General features: G+C 38.3%; 1 protein-coding gene across 2 annotated transcripts in view; it reads right to left on the reverse strand.

Annotated features, from left to right (window-relative positions):
• ENTREP1 (endosomal transmembrane epsin interactor 1) overlaps nt 1–20334 on the reverse strand; it is a 54671-nt gene that overhangs the window by 25283 nt on the left and 9054 nt on the right. For both annotated transcript variants that reach the window (XM_066368022.1, XM_066368021.1), the window contains exon 2: nt 16848–16904. In XM_066368022.1, coding sequence (XP_066224119.1) covers nt 16848–16904 — 57 coding nt within the window. The remainder of the gene's footprint in view (nt 1–16847; nt 16905–20334) is intronic.

A 20334-nucleotide genomic window follows, 5' to 3' on the forward strand; every position in this document is an offset into this window, starting at 1 on the left:
TCAAAGATACTATTAAATATGTTGAGTAAAACAAGCCAGATACTGTATGATTCCACTTACATGATGCTCAAGAACAGACAAAATAATCATGGTGATAGAAATAAAAAAGTGGTTGCCTGGGGGTTTTTAAGAAAAGTTTAGGCCCTGGCCGGTTGGCTCAGTGGTAGAGCGTCGGCCTGGCGTGTGGGGGACCTGGGTTCGATTCCCGGCCAGGGCACATAGGAGTAGGAGAGGCGCCCATTTGCTTCTCCACTCCCACCCCCTCCTTCCTCTCTGTCTCTCTCTTCCCCTCCCGCAGCCAAGGCTCCATTGGAGCAAAGATGGCCTGGGCGCTGGGGATGGCTCCTCGGCCTCTGCCCCAGGCGCTAGAGTGGCTCTGGTCGCGGCAGAGCGACGCCCCGGAGGGGCAGAGCATCGCCCCCTGGTGGGCAGAGCATCGCCCCCTGGTGGGCGTGCCGGGTGGATCCCGGTCGGGCGCATGCGGGAGTCTGTCTGACTGTCTCTCCCCGTTTCCAGCTTCAGAAAAAAAAAAGAAAAGAAAAGAAAAGAAAAGTTTAGAATGAGGGGACTCACTGGGAAGAGAAAAGGGAATTTTCTGGAGCGATAAAAATGTTCTGCATCTTTCTTTGGTTATTGGTTACATAGGTGTATCCAACTGACATAACTTACCTAATTGAACACTGATGATCAGAAATGTCTATATATATATGTATATATTTTAAAGAAATGTGTGTATGTATACACATATATCTATATATGAAAGAAAATCTTGAGTCCAGTCACCAGGGCAGGAATGTGAGATCATATAGCAAATGGTGCTACTTCTGAAATATCAGAACAACACACCAGATGAGAAAATTCCCCAGGGATTCACTGCCTGGGATGCTGAGTTTGCCTCCGCACTGGAGGGGCTGCCAATACGAAGGCAGGGTCAAACCATCAAAAAGCCACCCTGCAAACCCCAAAATAACGACTTGGTCCAAGGCACATAGGCTGTGTAACAAATCACCATGCACTGTTCCCCAAATTTATCCCTGCATATGGCTTTTTCTGTTACTATTATGTTTCTATTACTATTATTACAATCTGGCCTAATTTACTGCCCAGTGGTCACCCAAATAACTCTTGTGTAAACTACTGTGCATACATCAGATTTGGGGGTTATTAGGATACCAAGCACATCTCTTTCAGAAGTTGGCTCAGGTTCAAGGTTACAAAATATTGGAGTTATAAGGGTCCCACTTAGAATTAACAGGAACGTTCAAAATAGACCCCCTTTGGCTTTGATCTGGTTATGATGGCATAATTTCTAAGACTCCAATTTCTATCCCAACCATCACCAAACAGTGTCGCCCCCCAAACAGAAGACAGTTAAATACTGGCTACTAATGAAGAACATCTCCATCACAAAGCCCACTCAGTTACATCTGGAAAGGGGAAGAAATTCTTATGTTTCTTATATTAGCATCATTCTTGCCTCTAAAAAAAATTATTGCAGTGATTCAAGTTTCTCTTTGTAGAAAGTACCTGAATTTGAAGTCAGGAGACCTGGTACAAATTCAGGCTTTCCCACTTGTTTGACAAAATATCTTAGGCAACCTCTGAGAGATTCCCTTTTCTCATCTGTTAAACGGGTCTAGTTTCCAACCTAACTCACAAGATCATTGAGAGAATCACACAAAATTATGTATATGAAAGTCCTTTGTAAAGTGCAAAATGCTATGCAAGCAGCTTCATCTTTGTTAATAACAGGCATTTCCTCTTTTGAGGAGTAGCTTTCTTATAACATGTGAATTTCACAAAGTGAATTTCGCTAAGTCTGGTCCCAGCATTTTGTTCTTACATTTGTGACACACCTGAATTTAGGATGGCTGAAAAAGGCACTCTATTATAAGAATAATTTGCAGGTATCCTGTTTCCAAAACTTCTCCAAAATGCATTATTTCACAGCCTGCTTTAGGAAGTCACTCCACACTGACCACTGTCACTAGTGTGCAGGATAGCTGTTTGCCCCTCCAGGTCCTCTCTCCACTCTCCCGGACCCTGCTCTCTTCCTAAGGAGGCGGACCTATGACGACTGTGTCAGTGGGGTTCTTCTGCCCTCTGGTCTCTAGTTGAGTCCAGCCAGTGGGGAGCCCTGGCAAAAGATCTGAAGGAGGAAGGAGAGTGAAGTTGGTGTAGTTACTTCCCTGGTTCCTTCTCTGCAACCTCGAGCTTGCTGTGTACCTGAGTGGAAAGCCACAGGTCCCCTCAAGGGGTCCTCTGTACCTCACTGCCACTTCCAGCTTCCATCCACTGCTTCCTCTTCTCACAGCACGCTCACAGCACGCTCAGGGACAGTCTCGCCGTTCCCTACACCTCACACATTCCTTTGTGAACAGGCCCTTTATTAACTTCTTGTCAAGTTATAATTTTATTGTATCGTCTGTGGCCTCTTGGGACCTTGACTGATACAACTTCTCTATAAAATTTGTCTTTATGTTTAACCTAATTTTGTTTCCTGCTCTTTGAGCTTAGCTCCTATTGCTCTCACATAAAATTCATCATCACTTGCCCAGTGACATGAGCCTCATGATGACAGTTCCTGAACTCTACTTGAAGCTAATTCATCATTGGGATTTACCATCAAAAAAACAGAAAATCCCAGAGGTGATGAAGAAATGTCCTTCTAGATCTTTTATTTTAGACATAAAAGACAGTGAGACCAAAAAAGTGGAGGGCTTGCTCACCATGCACCCTCTCTGGTGCTTAAGGGTTAGATGCAAAAGTCATCCATTTAAGGGTGAGATACAAAATCCAGTATCTAAAGAGCTGCTCCTCTCACAGGACTAGCAACATGAATCAAGCCTTTCATGCTTTTGGTTTTATTGTTACTGACTTGAATCATGAGTATTTTATGATACTTATATATCAAGTAGCTTAATGCAAAAGGTACTATGTTTTTTAATTCAGTATTTGGAATTTACCTCAACTCTAATCTTTTGCAGCTGTGACTTCAATTCATCCTGTTTAATTAAATGATCCAATAAAAAAAAGATTTGGGGAATCCGGGGCTATCAAAAAGAAATAACACCTTTGATTTGCCCATTCCTACCTGCTAAAAGTCCTTCACAATCCGCATTACATAATAGCATTAAATAATTATGCCTATAACAGCTTGGTATTGTTCAATGTCCTTTTTGATACAAGTTTCATTCTCTAAATAGGTTGACCTTTCCCTACTTCCCAAGACTTTTATTTTACTTCTTCAAGATGCAACTGCAACTCAACTATGCATGTTTATTTTAAATAAATAAATTGTTCCAGTAACTGTGTGAAGATAGTTTAGAATGAATAGGTTTCAAATAGTAAGTTGAACATAAGTTCTACTAATTCCTGAAAACCCATTAAAATGGCAGTAAATAAAAAATTTTAATGAAGAAATCCATAAAGACAGAGCAAATGGGAACACAACAACAAAATTTTAGAAGCTAGAAAGCTGATGGGCAAGTGTGGTCCTGAGAAAAAGGGACTCCTACAATAGTAATGAGGAAAGCCAAAACTTAACAGGATTTACTCCTCAGAAACTCCAAATGTTCAGATTGCTGAAGATACCTGTGGAAGTTTAAGTGAGGCCACAAACAGGACTGTGCAAGAGCCTAAGAAGCAGTTGGAGGCCTGACCTGTGGTGGCGCAGTGGATAAAGTGTCGACCTGGAAATGCTGAGGTCGCCGGTTCGAAACCCTGGGCTTGCCTGGTCAAGGCACACATGGGAGTTGATGCTTCCAGCTCCTCCCCCCCTTCTCCCTCTCTGTCTCTCCCTCTCCTCTCTAAATTGAATAAATAAATTTAAAAAAAAAAAGAAGCAGTTGGAAAAGTTAAACATATATCAGCCTATGATTTAGCAGTTCACTTTTAGGTGTATACTCAAGACAAACCAATGGATATCTCCCCAAGAAGACATACAAGAATGTTTGTAGCAACTGATTCATACTAACCAAAACCTGGAAACAATGCAAATGTCCAAGAACAGAAGAATAGATGAACAGATTATATAATATACTCATAAATGGAATAAAGCTCAGTGCTATAGTCTGAATATCTGTGTCCCTCAAAACTCATATGTTGTAATCCTAACCCCCAGGATGATGGTATTAGGAGGTAGGGCCTTTGGGAGGTGATTAGGCCATGAATACAGAGCCCTCATGAATGGGATTAGTGAATTTGTGTGTGTGTACGAGTATTTTCCTATTTAAATAGGAAAAGCTCATAACATTCTTTCCTCATGAGGAAAAATTCAAAGACTTTTTAGTCTAAAAAAATACTAACCCGCCTCAGAATCCTTTTCTTTCACAATGTCATTCATTGTTTAATTTCTAAAGAAAGTACCTCTGCTACTCATTTAATCACCATGCCCTTCCCCCAATGCCCACATGCAGCTTTCTATACTGCTCCAAACAAGTGAAAAACTAAATATGCTTTTCTTCAGTGGGGCACAGCATCAGAACCAAGGACCCTGAAACACAAGTGATCTTAAATAATACTGAAAGGATGAATGAACCCATCAATCACTCAACGAACAAATGAAAGAAAGAAAAGTGATACTTTATGATAAACACTATAAGGAAATATCATGCATTCTGACTAAATACTCTGGGACATACACAGACAGGCCCCGAAAGGCAAACACTGAATTTACTATCACTGCTCACATGAAAATGGCTGCCACCTTTGCTCTGGTTGAGAACTCAGCACTTCCTGAGGAAGGAAGATGAGAAGGGTTGGGGGTAGTCGGTGAGTGGGTAGAAGAACAACGCAGCCAGTCCTTCGAATCCAGGTTACATTTTCCCATTAAAACAAGAGCATCATGTGACTTGCCTGGGACTCTAAAATTTTCACATTTATGTTCCTGAAGACATGGAGTCCAAGCTACAAACCACTGATTAGTCACTGGTTAATAAGACAAATTCCACAGAACCCATGGCAGTGAATACAACCGCTTATTTGACTCTTAACATTTAAAATTTTAACTCAGTTTTGGGAAGCGTTTTAATATGAAGGTGTAGAATGATGAGCAAAGTTATCTGAACACAACACAATGACACTGAGAAAAAAAAATTAAAGACAAGACGCCAAACACAAACTTTTCTGAAGGAGTTTAGCAAAATCACGTTCTGATGGACCACCCAGCACCATGGTAACCAACAAAGCATAATAAATCAAAATCACTCAAAAGCCCAGACTCTCGCTGCTCTGAACCTGCTCTGGGAGCTCACACATGCGCTGACCTGGTTTGTCTGTGTGGCTTTAATCCTTAGATCCCGAGAGAACTGCTCCCAGGCTTCACTCCCATGACACCCTTTCAACTCCTTTCAGAAACTTGGCAGATACATCACTAACATTCAAACTGGTTCTCCTTGCCAAAAGCCAAACACAGGCCCATGGCTGCGAACAGAACAGTTGTCCCCCTTCCCTCTCAAAGATGTTTAAGTGTCAGATTTACTCATGTTATGGCTGTCCTGTGATGTCATCTTTATAAAGTGTTTAAAATATAATAATAACATTTATTTCCAATTCTTTTTTCAACAGGAGTAAAAGGCTTTCTTCCTCTCCCCATCATGGTAAGACACACATTTTCATCAGTTTGAGAACAATTTCAAGATGAGTAACCAAGAGTTGCCAATTCTGGTGAAAATGTACAAGTCTCAGGGGTCTTTGCAAGTCTCCTGCTTGTGAAAGGGAATTCTGCCCTACTGGGGGCCCTGTCTCCATTTTCCTGCAGACCCCCAGCATCCCAGGGCTCCCTTTCCGCTCATGATCCCTCATTTCTCAGGAAAGTGACTTTTCTCATGACCCAAGTAATCAAGCCTAACAAAAAAGGGATGCCCTTAGCATGTGTGTGGCTCCTTAATTCCCCAGTAAAAGCTGAACAGCTATACCACCCCTAAATGAGTATGTTCTTATCAGGAATGTGCCTGTGACCTGGAGAAAAATATCAGAAAGGGAATCTCAAAAAATAATCATAGGAGGACGTGACATATCAGATTTGCTACACTAATGAGATGGAAGGGTCAGGAATGTGGTCTGCTCTGCCCCTCAGGAGTAAACTGGCAGAAGAAAATTTGGATCTGAAGATAAGAAAGACTGCAGAAAGTTAGGTATAAACAAAATTGCAGATATCTGACTCTTGAGACTCCGCTTTCCTTATTCTATTATTCTTTTCTCCTCTTCTTTTCACTTCTCTAATTTGTGTCCTTTTCTTGCTTTTGGCTTCTTCTCCACTGCTGTTATGTCTCAAAGTTCAGCAGGTTAGAGAGTCGGACCTTATGATTCCCCAGCAATGAAGACCACAGCCCTTGAGAAGAATCTGCTATCCAGAGCCAAGTCTCCAAAGATGGCCACCCTCTCTGTACTCATAGGCTGTTCTTCGCATCAAGAGGTGAAGCTCATTATATTCCCGAGGCCCATCCATGTTGTTGCAAATGGCAGTATTTCATCTTTTCTTATATCTGAGTAGTATTCCATTGTATATAGGTACATATTTTTTATCCAATCAGCTATCAAAGGACACTGGTTGTTTTCACATCCTGGCCATCATGCAATGAGCATAGGGGTGCATATACATCAATATTTGCAAATAAATGTTTTCAAATTTTTTGGGTAGATACCCAGAAGAGGGATTGCTGGGTCATATGATAACTCTGTTCTTAGTATATTGAGGAACCATGATACTGGTTTCCATAGTGGATGTATCAGTTTACATTCCCACCAACAATGAATGAGGGTTCCTTTTTCTCCATAACCTCTTCAACTCTTGTCATTACCTGTCTTATTGATAATAGACATTCTAACAGGTATGAGGTGATGAAATAAGTCAGAAAGAAAAAGCTAAGAACTATATTATTTAACTCATATGTGGGATTTAAGTCTGAAATTCATAGACACAGATAACAGTATGGTGGTTAACAGAGGGAGGAAAAGGGGGTAGTGGACACACAATGTAGTACAGAGGTCATGTATCATAGAAATCTACACTTAAAACCTATATAATATTATTAATCACTGTCATTCAATAAATTTAATTTTAAAAGTAATAGATATTAAAAACATAAGAGGTGAAGTCCAGTACATACAATGGAATATTTTCCAGCTTCAAAAAGGAAGTATTAGCACATACTACAACAGGAATGAAACTTGAAAGTATATATTATGCTAATTGAAATAAGGCAGATACAAAAGGTCAAATATTGTATGATTACACTTATATGAGGTCAAATTCACAGAGACAGAAAGTAGAACAGTGGTTAATTAGGGGGTTGGAGGAAGTTGGGAGTTATTGAATGGGTACAGAATTTTTATTTCTGGTGAGTTAAAAAATGGATAGTGGTGATGGCTATACAGTGTTGTGACACACTAATGCCACTGAACCGTATACTTCAAGATGGTAACAACAGTAATTTTTATTATATGTATATTTTATCACAAATTTTAAGAATCACACACAAAAATAAACAAGAAAGGTAGGTCAAGAGCTAAAGTCTAATTTTCATTTCACCCCTTGATTCTGAACTGGCCTTAGGAACTTTTAGACCAACAGAATGTGGCTAAAGTGACATTCTGAGACATACAAGGCTAGATGATAAAAAGCCTGGGCCACTTGGGCCTCTTGGAACACTTGTGTTGAGACACTCCCTCTCAGACCCCAGCCACCATGCTGGCTGACAATAACATGGGGAAGTCACATGTTCAAGCTTTAGTCAACAGCATTGCTGAGCTCCCATACATGTCTTTTATAAATATATACTGAAATACTATTTAAGAACGAAGTGTTGTAAAAACTGGGTTTAAAAACAGTTAATGGCAAAGGAAAAGAGAAACGGTTAGGGGTGTAGATGAGACAAGTTTGAACATTTGTTAATGATTATCGTAGCTGGGCAATGGATACAAGGGGTTCGTTATAGTTCTCTCAGATTAGGAGTGTATTTGAAATTTACCATATCAAAAGAAGAAGGAAGAGGAGAAATGGAAGAGGAGAAGAAGGAAAGAAATGAGAAGGAAGAGAAGAAGGAAAAAGAAGAGAAAAAAGAAAGAAGATGGAGAGGGGAAAACGATGAAGGAGAGAGGGGAGAAGAAGAAATAAACCAATTTGACTCATCTCTTCACAAAGTCATTTCCTGGAGAGAGAGAAAACGTAACAGGAAGAGTATTTATTCTAGAATACAAAAGGCTAAAGACACAATAATCAAAGGCAATGACTGAATCTTGATTGAGCCCTAGATTTTTTTTTTAATGGAACTAAGTTACACAGGCATGTTCCCTTTTTGATACTACATCAATCTGTACACTTATACTCACAGAAATGCACATAAATCATACTTTAATTAAAAAGCTTTTTGGTTAAGAAGAAGTTATGTAACATTTTGGAGTGACTGGGGAAATTTAAATAAAAGCCCAATATTAAATGACATTAGGAAATTATTAATCGTTTTCTCAGTTATGATAATAGGAGTAAACTACCATGAGGTCTGAAACTTTGAAATAGTTCAATGGAAAATGCCTTATTTATGTATAGATATAGCAATATGGTAAAACATTAACACCTACAGAATCCAAGTGAGAATATGAGAATTTGTTGGGTTATTTGCTGAACTTGCCTGTGAGTTTGAGACTTTTCATGATAAAACATTAAAAAAATATTGAACTTTTTCAGGTGTAGAAGTAATGGGTTAGAAGCATTTGTCTGCCAGCTAACACTAGTGAACTTCTTTCTACACTAACCGAATAACCTGTCTGAAGGTGCGTGGTTCTTATTGGAGTATTCATTACAAAGTCAAATCTCTTTGGAAGAGCGGGTTCATCGGTCTGCTTCTCTCAAGCACACCCTAAGATAAAGGCCACCTGTCACTATGGCCCGCTCAGCCGTTCTGAGCTCCCCGGCAGCTTTTCCGCCCAGGCAAACCAGCTGCGGAAGCGGACTCACACCAGCAAGGCAGTGATTAAGAGCATGGCTCTAGAGACAGACCACCTAAAACTGCATCCCAACTCTCCCAGTTCTAGCTGTGCAACTTCAGACAAATTTCTTAACCTACCTGTGCCCCAGTTTCCTCAGAATAAGGAAACTAGTAACACTTCATACATTCATGGATTAATACATACATTTCATTACATATTATTACAGATATTGCAAATATAACCAATCCAGTTTTTCAGTCATAAGTAGAATGAATAGTCAAGGGTCAAAAGACATTCAAAACAAAACATCACAAAAAAACAAGGACCAAAATGTCAATCAGAAGCACTGACCCCAGGGAGAAAGCACAGATTACTCAGAAAGAATGAAAGAAAATATTTCAATGTATCTAATCTGTATCTTCAAAGAGATAGGGAAAATTACAGCCTACAACACAAGAATGGCTTCTATGAAAAAGGATGAATCAGGGATCAAAGAAGAGTTTCTGAACATCAAAACAGATAATTCTCAAATACTTCAATACAATGGCAGAAGAAAAAAATAAGAAAATACCACGAATATAAAAAGACAAAGAAATAGAAAATGTAAGACTCTAGAAAGTTAAGAAACAAAAAACCTCAATTCAAGAGGCCCAACATCTGACTATAAGTTGTTCTAGAAAGAAAGATCAGAGCAAATTGAGAGAAGGAAAGAATCAAATAATTGCTCAGTGTTGAAGAAAGACATGTCTTCAAAATAAAAGTTCCAACAATGGATCACAGATCTAGAGAGAAACTAAATAAAACTGTTAGAAGAAAATATGAGTAAATCTTCATGGCCTTGCTTAGACCAGCCTTCTTAAGTATGATAATATAGCAACAACAAAAACAAAAAATAGATAAACTGGACTTCATCAAAATTAAAAACTTTTGTGCTTCAAAACGCACCATCGAAAAAGTAAAAAAGACAACCCACAGAATGAGAGAAAATATTTGCAAATAATTTATCTGAAAAGGCACTTGTAATAAAAACATTTAAATAATCCAATTTTAAGATGCACAAAGGATTTGAATAGACATTTCTCCAAAGAAGACATGCAAATGCCAGTAAGCACATGAAAAGATGCTCAACATCAAATCAAAACCACAATGAGATACTACTTAACACCCATAAGGCTTACCATAATAAAAAATACAAATAATAATAAGTGTTGGCAAAGATGTAGAGAAATTGAAACTCACATTTGCTGCTGATGCAAATGTAAAATGACATAGCAGCTTTGGAAAACAGTTCCTCAGAACGTTAAACATAGAGTTACCATATGACTCAGCAATTCTTCTCTTAAGCATACAGCCAAGAGAAATTAAAACATATCCACAAAAAAAAATAAAAATTTGTACACACTAATGCTTATAGCAGCATTATTGATAATAGCTCAAAAGTAGAAATGTCCATTAGCTGATGAACAGATATGTGGTATATCCATCAATGGAATATTATTCAACAATAAAAAGGGGGGAAGGTACTGATACATGCTGCAACATGGATAACTCTAAAATATTCTACCTAAAAAAACACACTAACTGAAAGAAGCCAGTTACAAAGGATCATATATTATATAATTTTTTATTTGAAACCCAGAATAGGCAAATTTATAGAGACAGAAACTGCATTAGTAGTGTCTTAGGGCTGGGAGTATTACGAAGAAATCAAGAGCTGACTTCCACTGGGTTCAGGGTTTCTTTGGGGGGTGACGAGAATATTCTATAATTGATGGTAGTGATGTTTGCACATGTCCATAAACATGTTAACAACCACTGAGCTGTGTACACTTTAAGTGGGAGAATATTATGGTGTGTCAATTTTATCTCAATAAAGCTGTTTTAAAAATTAGCAGCTAGATGACCTCTGAGATTTTTTTTTTTTTTTTGGTCAACAAGAAAAAGAAAAGAGTCATTTGGGAACTCTAGGAAAAATAAACAAGTCAATATGTCATAGTCATGGTCCAAATGAAGCAAATTAAAATGTGACGTCAAGTTAAGCAAATGATAGAGAATAAGGAAAAACAATAGATTTGATTTGGGTGCTAGAAAATGTCCTTTTTTTTGATTGATACACGATCACATTTCCTTCTCTCTAGATCCAGTCATTCTTCCTGGTGCTACAGCAGATGACCTAGCTGAGCTCTTGAACAGCAGGACTCATGGGGGTCAACAGAAAACCCCTTGGTTCTCTTCCACCACGTCCTTCAAGCCCATTTTGTAGGGCTAGTCCTTCCTGACTGCTTAGATGAAATTTGGAGCTGTACCCATGAATTCTCTGATCAATTTTAGATAGAAAGAGTCCCTCAGTCACTACAAATAACAAAAAGTCTCACTTCAATCATTTCAATGTCTAGAATTGTGACCCAGTCAAAACTTGCTACTTCATTAAATTATAGCTTCTCTTCTCATCAGACTGATTTTTGTAAGGAGTAAGCAAGCCTTCAGTGGGAACGGCAAAGGAATGATACAATCTTCTTGATTTCCCTATGTTTTGTGTCCACTTCTCCTGAGCCAGCAGGCCACAGCTCTGTCATTTAGGGGAGGAATGAATGAGGGGAAGACCAGGGAATGATGGTAAACAAGGTAAGGAGCAGCAAGAGTTCATCTGACTGTTCACTTCCAGCAAGAGTTTGGAGAGAACTCTCTCCTAAAGGGGGCTTCCAATGGCTGAGATACAGATTATTCAGCCTGCAATTCCCGTGACGAGCATCCAGCTGTGCAGGCTGCGGCCTTCTCAAGCCTCTCAAGGGCTCTCTAGGGCAGGACCTAAACTTAAACCAGATCTGCTCCCTCTTGCATCTGGTCAGCTGGAAATATGCACCGTGGGCTTGGTCTGTGAAAGTACGTTTATTTCCCAACTGCAGTCTTTAACTCTGAGGCCATAGGGCACTCCAACCAGACCTTTCAAGTCCCCTAAGGGACCCATATCAGGTTCTTTAAGTGCTTATCTTTAAGCACTTCACCCCTGGGGAGCTGAAATTCAAAATGCCAGGGCAATTCAGTAACTTTTTCAAAAACATTTGTCTCTTTAATCCCTAATCTTTTATAGGCCAGGGATAGAGATCAGCTAAAGGGTTGCAAAACTGGTTTTCACCCAGAAGCTTTTGCAAGTCCTGCTCAGATGTTTCACAAACACTAAAATGTGGGAGCTGTTGACAACTGTTGTATTGCAGCCCAGGTAAATCTGGAAATAAAAAATCAAATTTGAACATTCTAGTACAATCACATTCACTTAAATGCTATCAATGGTTCTTACTATTTTAGAAACCATTAATAAACAACGTTTGAATGGTATAACATAGTTTAAGAGCAAAATGTCAACATTGAAACAGGTTGCTTGAACTCTCAGACCGGGGCTCATTCCAAATTATTGACAACCGTGAGATGTATTTGAAAGAACCAGACTGCACAAAGCCAGAGCTTCAGAGCCCACTTGATAAATATACATATTCCTAAACTGCGCATCTGTTTTGTCGAAGTGTCTGGGTGCGCCATGACTCTCCCTTCAAGGCACAATAAGATGAAAAGAAACCGAGTGGCTCAGGAGTTAATGGGGTCCCCAAATGGCTTCATGAAGCAGACCACCTAGCCTACTTGACTGTTAGATGAGGGAGTGGGGGGTGTCTATATATTTAACTGAAGCCATTTTTTAGTCTCTTTGGGTAACGGAGTGTTAGCCTAAATCCTATCATCTTGAAGTTAGAAGAAAAACTGACGGATTTTTTTTTAAATAGCCAATTCATTTACCTCTTCTATTCTCAGTCTAGGATGCAAATCACAGGGCCAGCCCACCACTGAGAATAAACCACACACGTGACCCACAAACATCACCAGAGAAGACCCTTCATGCTCAGTGCTAAAAAATAAGGCTATCCTTGTATCAGCTTAAAAGTCATATCCATCCCATCTGTTCCAAACTGACAAGAAAAAAATAACAATAACTCAAATTCTACTTCATAGGCAACCAAAATGAGAGGCCGACTGCCTGACTGGGCTGTCACGGTGGCAATTCTTACCAAAGGTACCACCAAAGCAAAATATCTTAATTATCAAGACAATTTCCTTTTCTAACCAAGGTACCCAGATAGCACAACCTTTGAGGTCATTGCTAGCACTGAGTCTGTGATTTCTAAACATTTATTAGAATGAAAAAGGAATGATATCTAGAAGAAATAAGAATATTCTTTAAAAATGGGAAATACTTGCTCTTGATGGAAAATACACAAGTTAGAATACTGTGCATACATATACACACACACGTGTGTATATAAACACCCTAGCTTAATCCCAGTCAGAGCCAAAAGCTACAAATATTTTCCAAACTACTTTTCAACATCATTATTTCTGTTGTAGACACATGAGTATTTTATCAGTGTAAAGAGGAGGACCCAGTGAATGAGAGCTGCCAATTCTGAGTTTCCAGGAAAACTTGAGTTTGAAGGAACTAGGTCAAACTGACCCTTCTTTGTTCAAACAAGTATAAAACCTAATAGAATCACTGAGACAATCACAAAAAAAAAAAAAAAGAGCACAAAGGTAAGTGATTCTCAAAAGGAGGTATTCAAGTGCTCTCAACTGGTGTGCACCCAACAACTCCAAACGAGGACGGCTTCCTCTCATAAGAGCCCTGAAAAGACTATCCAGCTGCCTCCTAACCTCCACCACCACAATACTCCCTAACCACTCTGAAGTTAAAAGGGGAAGAACACAAAGCTCTAAAGAACAAAAGCAAATTAGGAAAATTTAAAACAAAAGAAAAAGATAAACTTTGAGAACTCACCTGGGACCTAAATTTCTTATTGACTGCCAAATTAACTACACAGTCAACAACAGATGTGTATTGAGCACATTGATCCTGGGGATATAGGATGAAGAAGATAGATAAGAAAGACCTCTATCCTCGCAGGACGATTTGCTGGGGAAGACATTCAACTACTAGTAATTGAACAGCACACAGGCTAATTGCAGGCTGGGAAGCCAATATTCAGTGCTGGGACATGGTGAGGGGCAGGGGCCACCGTAAATAGGGTAAGTTGAGGAAGGTCTCCTTCAAGAAGTGACTGCTGAGCTGAGACCCAGAAGAGAAGTCAACCAAGTAAACAGCTAGTGAAGAACGTCCCAGGTTTATGGAAGACCGACAGTCTGGCTGTGTTAGAGTCAGAAATGTGCTCCGATGGCAGAGTGTGGGACACCAGAAGGAGAAGGGCTAGAATGCTGACAAGCCAAGCCTGAGTCTATGAGAACACAGATTCACAGAGCCCACATGCTTCTCTCACAGAGCACACACAGCCTCTCACGCACACAAAAAAAATCATACACTGGTGAATTCTCTCAGCTCAGGAATAGGTCAGGGTGGACAAAAAAGAAAAGGTAAAGTATCCCCTAAAAGGGGTGGGAGGTGGTAGATCCACCCTTTGGTATCATGAGAGTATCCCATCTGCTCAGAACAGAAAACTAGACTCAGAAAAATGAAGAGGTTTGCACAGCGCCATACAGCCTTCGGACGATGAGCTAGGATGCAAAGTAGGGGTGCCTGACTGACAGTGCCCAGTTTCTTTCATTATATCACAAGATTTTTTTCATTTTTTAACATAACAAAAGCATTTGGCACAGGTCATAATGATATAATATTAAGATTAACGTGGACTGAGGATTTTTCCATTTATGAGATTGGCTAAGGCTCAACTGATCTATTGAAATCCTCAGAAAGTTTTCCCTTGTACAATTTCTGTCAGTTAATTTATCTTCTTTATAAATTGATGTTAATTAACATTTCAAAACAATCTCTACATGACCAATAGGCTTATTACTGATGCTGATATAAAATATAGAAGTTCAAATGTCTGACAGGCTTATAACTGATGTTAATACAAAAATATGACAGAACGCTACTCAGCAATTTTAAGTGATAGCCATTGTGGACTCCTTGGATAGAAAAATAATATTCACTGATATTGTTAAATGAATATTAAACGGAAAAAACAGACCACAACAAAGGATGTACAAGCTGGATACAACTTTGTGACCAAGTATATATACTTACCAACAAAGATGAGAAATTTTTTTAATGTAATAAAGATACATTTTTATTAAGGTCATTTTCATTTAAAGTTGCTTGAGCTCATATAATAAATTTACAGGGCATTTTTCCCAAAGAAAACAATGTTAAAGAAATTAATGTCTTAAAAGGAGGGTTTTCTTAATATCTTTGTCTAGAACACACTCAAATTCTCTTCACCATTTGAAATTTTCAAAGTATAAATAGCATTTGAGATTTTTCTGACTTTAATTTAATTTAAATACCTGAGGTTTGTAATACTGCGCATTTCAATATTGACTCAATGGAAAAAGATGACTACTATAACCAAATGTTAGTATAAACATTGAATTCCATCCAAAATTCTTCTGCAGAGACTGTAAACCTAGAGAGTTGTTGCAAAACAAGCCTCAGGCACTCGTAACACGTGCTATAAAACTCATCCAAACCCTTTCTTCCTATCCTGCTAATATGTTAAAATACAACATCAATATATTACTCCTTCCAATATATTAGCATAGTTTTACTAAGCGCAATAATTGAATGACTAGTAAAATGTTGCCTAAATTGTCTTGTAGACTTGAAAACTCAATTTTTCAAGACCATTAGCGTGGTATTGGGATCAATTTTTCTGACTGTATGCTACAGAGAATTTTTTCTCCTTGTATTTATGAATTTAACTAGTTTTGCACTGATTATCCATTACCTAGCGAACACTGGTCTGTTCAAGATAAACTGTTATATACATACACAAAATGATGAGAAAATTATTTAACCCCATTTCAAAATGGATAGGAGAAAAATAAAAAATGAAATGTTATAGAGAAAAATGAGTTTTAAGTATACTTCAAATTGAATTTCCTAGACCATCTATCTACTTTATCTTTGAAAATTGGCAACTTCATTGGTAATAGTTTATTTTTTTTATAGTATTCCCGGAGTCAGAAGGACATAGCAAATAAAAACAAAGGATGAATACTGAGAATGTACTAAATGCCACTGAATTGTATACTTTAAAATGATTAATTTCATATTAGGTGAATCTTACCTCAATAATGAAAAAAGTTTTTTTAAGTCACCAGTATATGTCTATATTACCATAAAAATATAACATTTGTGTGTTAAAGAGAGAATATAGAATGACTAAGCAACAAAATTCTGAGATTGTCCAACCAAAGAATTATAACAATAAAAAAAATGTATTCATGATTAATATTGAGATTTGCTTCAAAAAAATATGAAGGAAAAAAGAATATGGAGCCCGAGGTCGCCAGCTTGAGTGAGGGCTCATCTGGTTTGAGCAAAAGCTCACCAGTTTGAGCCCAAGGTCGCTGACTTGAGCAAGGGGTTACTCGGTCTGCTGAAGGCCCGTGGTCAAGGCACATAAAAAAAAATAAAGAAAAAGAATATGGAGGGTGGAGGGATGGGTGAGGGCCAGGCTGAACAAGGCTGCCTATGAGTTAATAATTATTATAGCTATAATTTAATAATAAATATAATAAACAGGGAGTTTATTATAGTATCCCCTCCACTTTAATTTGTTAAAAAGAAGTCCATAGTAAACATTTTTTTTAAATTATAACTTTACAATAGGTCTAATTCTAAAATGAGAAACATGTATTTAGCATTGAGTATATAAGAAACTTAAAGTCAATCAGAAAACTGGCACAATTATCATCTTATTTTACTGCTATGAGAACATCTGAGTTCTAATATTGTCCATTATTAACTTTTTTTTTAATGAACAAGACAGCTTTAGCATTTCTTCAATGGTTTATTTAACAGACTTCATAAACAGCACATTTTACAAAGGGCAAAACTTTATAACAATACATACCAGGAGTATCATAGGCCGTTTCCAAGTTGTTAATCCTATGATTCCAGAGAGTATCACCTACAAAGAGAAACAATATCATACATCTAGGAAAGACCCAACCAATAAAGTAATTCCTAGTCTCTACCGTATGTATTTTTTTAAAATACTGACATTTCAACACCTTTTACCTGAAATATTTAATATTCCTACTGATTACATGAGCCCTGGTAGACTACTCGGACTCCTTCACATCCAAGGTCCCAAAGCTTTGTTAGTGACTGTGCATGTTTCTTTTTTTTTTTAAGGTCAATTAAGAATACGCAAACAAAAAGTAGCCTATCCTCTGGGTACTGAAGGAATCGGTATTTTTGACCCAGGCTCCCTGACCCCCGTAGCACCTAATCTGTTCCAGAGTCAGCCTCATAAGATGTACGCATTGCTGCAACCCTTCCTTCATTAGGTGGGTACCATTTTACAGAACAAGTAAACTCCTTGAAATAGTAAACAAGGCCTTCAGGATCTTCTCCCCCCACCCCTCCCACTTCTCAAACTCTGTTTCCATGTACCCTTGCCCCTCCCACCACACATCTTCCTTCCAGTTCCACCTATTATTCCTCAGACTGGCCAGACTCAGGGCTTTGTGTTCTCTTTGCTACAGTGTCCTCTCCTCCTAACTCCCCTCTGAGCTGCCTGAGAACTCCTATGCATCCTGCAGAAACCCAAATAACAGTTACTTCCTCTGTTACTGAATCTCAGAATTTTGTTGCTTAGTCATTCTATATTCTCTCTTTAACACACAAATGTTATATTTTTATGGTAATATAGACATATACTGGTGACTTAAAAAAACTTTTTTCATTATTGAAGTAAGATTCACCTAATATGAAATTAATCATTTTAAAGTATACAATTCAGTGGCATTTAGTACATTCTCTTACTGAAGCTTTCACTGATTCTATCATCTCAAACTCCTACAAGCCCTTTATGTATATTTTTTTCCCAAAAAAATGTCTTTATTGCATCTCTGTCCTGCCCACTAACTATGAATTCCTTTCTTGTCTCTCTGAATCCCCAGCTCCTAGCACAATGCCTGACAAGTGATTGGTAACTAATAAATGTTCCTAAGCATTTATTGCACAAAGTGGGAGGGAATCCAGTGAGAAAGATCTCATGTTACAAAATGACACTTCAATAAACAACAAACTAAAATCCTCAGTAAAGAGGAGCCAGCATTATGTAAAACTGTAAACTAGAACCCAACATCACTCTTCAAATAACACAGTTGACTAAGCAGTTGGGAAAGAATAATCAAAGTAATACTCGGCCCAGGGACATTTTGATGCCATTTGAGCACATTTACCTTTGTGTAATAAAGTACACCGGCTGAATGCATTCAGGAGGAATTTTCTTCAAGTGCACTTTTTACCAAAATCATTCAAAGCACCATTTCATAATCGCTGTTTATTGACTACAAATCAGTAAGGATTTGACAATGCTACTACAAATTCAAAGCTCACAAGCCTGCTCGCAATATTCTCCATTCTCCATTTATTGACTGAGAGTAAATCATTCCACAACATCAAACTAGCAGAGGTCAAGTTCACCCACTAATATCAAGGATCAAAAACCACATATGGGCAGATAAGAGACAGTTTATTTGTAACCCATCTATGTTCAAACCTACTATTAGCCATCTGTCCACCAGGCACTATGTCCTTGCAATCATTTTAATTCAATAAATACTTCTTAGAAATCTCTTCATGTTCACAGGAATAGCTCTCATTCATTTCCATTCAATGGCTACATATTTCTTTGTATGACTGTATCTAATGTATTCAATCATTTCCATATTCATTAGTATCCACTCTATTTCCAGTTTTTTACCCTCACAGACAATGCTGCAGCAAACATCCATGAATATACAACCTTAAAAACAGTGCTTTTCGCCTGACCTGTGGTGGCGCAGTGGATAAAGTGTTAACCTGGAAACGCTGAGGTTGCCGGTTCAAAACCCTGGGCTTGCCTGGTCAAGGCACATATGGGAGTTGATACTTTCTGCTCCTCCCCCCTTCCTTCTCTCTCTCTCTCTCTCTCTCTCTCTCTCTCTCTCTCTCTCCCCTCTCTATAATGAATAAATAAAATCTTTATAAAAAAAAACAACAAAAAAAAACAGTGCTTTTCGCCTGAAATGTGGTGGCGCAGTGGATAAAGCGTTGACCTAGAAATGCTGAGGTCGCCGGTTCGAAACCCTGGGCTTGCCTGGTCAAGGCACATATGGGAGTTGATGCTTCCTGCTCCTCCCCCTTCTCTCTCTCTCCCTCTCTGTCTCCTCTCTAAAAATGAATAAATAAAATAAAATTAAAAAAAACAAAAAAAAAAAACAGTGCTTTTCATTTCTGCTGGATCAAGTACCAGGAACAGGTTACTAAGTCAAAAGGGAAATTTTATATATATCATCATTTAAATAGACCATGACAGATACAACTGTCATTTCAAATGAAGGATCTCTGGGACAAAAACACTAAGCTATCTTTGTTTTTGCATATACGAGCAATGAACTAAATTTATTTATTTTTTTTAATAATTTTATTTTTTTAATGGGGCGACATCAATAAATCAGGATACATATATTCAAAGATAACATGTCCAGGTTATCTTGTCGTTCAATTATGTTGCATACTCATCACCCAAAGTCAGATTGTCCTCCGTCACCTTCTATCTAGTTTTCTTTGTGCCCCTCCCCCTCCCCCTTTCCCTCTCCCTCTCCCCCCTCCCCCGGTAACCACCACACTCTTATCAATGTCTCTTAGTCTCACTTTTATGTCCCACCTACGTATGGAATAATGCAGTTCCTGATTTTTTCTGATTTACTTATTTCACTTCGTATAATGTTATCAAGATCCCACCATTTTGCTGTAAATGATTCATTTCTTATGGCTGAGTAGTATTCCATAGTGTATATGTGCCACATCTTCTTTATCCAGTCATCTATTGATGGGCTTTTTTGGTTGTTTCCATGTCTTGGCCACTGTGAACAATGTTGCAATGAACACGGGGCTGCATGTGTCTTTACATATCAATGTTTCTGAGTTTTTGGGGTATATACCCAGTAGAGGGATTGCTGGGTCATAATGTAGTTCTATTTTCAGTTTTTTGAGGAACCACCATACTTTCTTCCATAATGGTTGTACTACTTTACATTCCCACCAACAGTGGATGAGGGTTCCTTTTTCTCCACAGCCTCTCCAACATTTGCTATTACCTGTCTTGTTGATAATAGCTAATCTAACAGGTGTGAGGTGGTATCTCATTGCAGTTTTGATTTGCATTTCTCTAATAGCTAAAGAAGATGAGCATCTTTTCATATATCTGTTGGCCATTTGTATTTCTTCCTGGGAGAAGTGCCTGTTCATGTCCTCTTCCCATTTTTTTATTGGATTGTTTGTTTGTTTGTTGTTGAGTTTTATGAGTTCTTTGTATATTTTGGATATTAGGCCCTTATCTGAGC

This window comes from Saccopteryx leptura, chromosome 2, assembly GCF_036850995.1.
Source record: "Saccopteryx leptura isolate mSacLep1 chromosome 2, mSacLep1_pri_phased_curated, whole genome shotgun sequence".
Classification (NCBI taxonomy): Eukaryota; Metazoa; Chordata; class Mammalia; order Chiroptera; family Emballonuridae; genus Saccopteryx; species Saccopteryx leptura.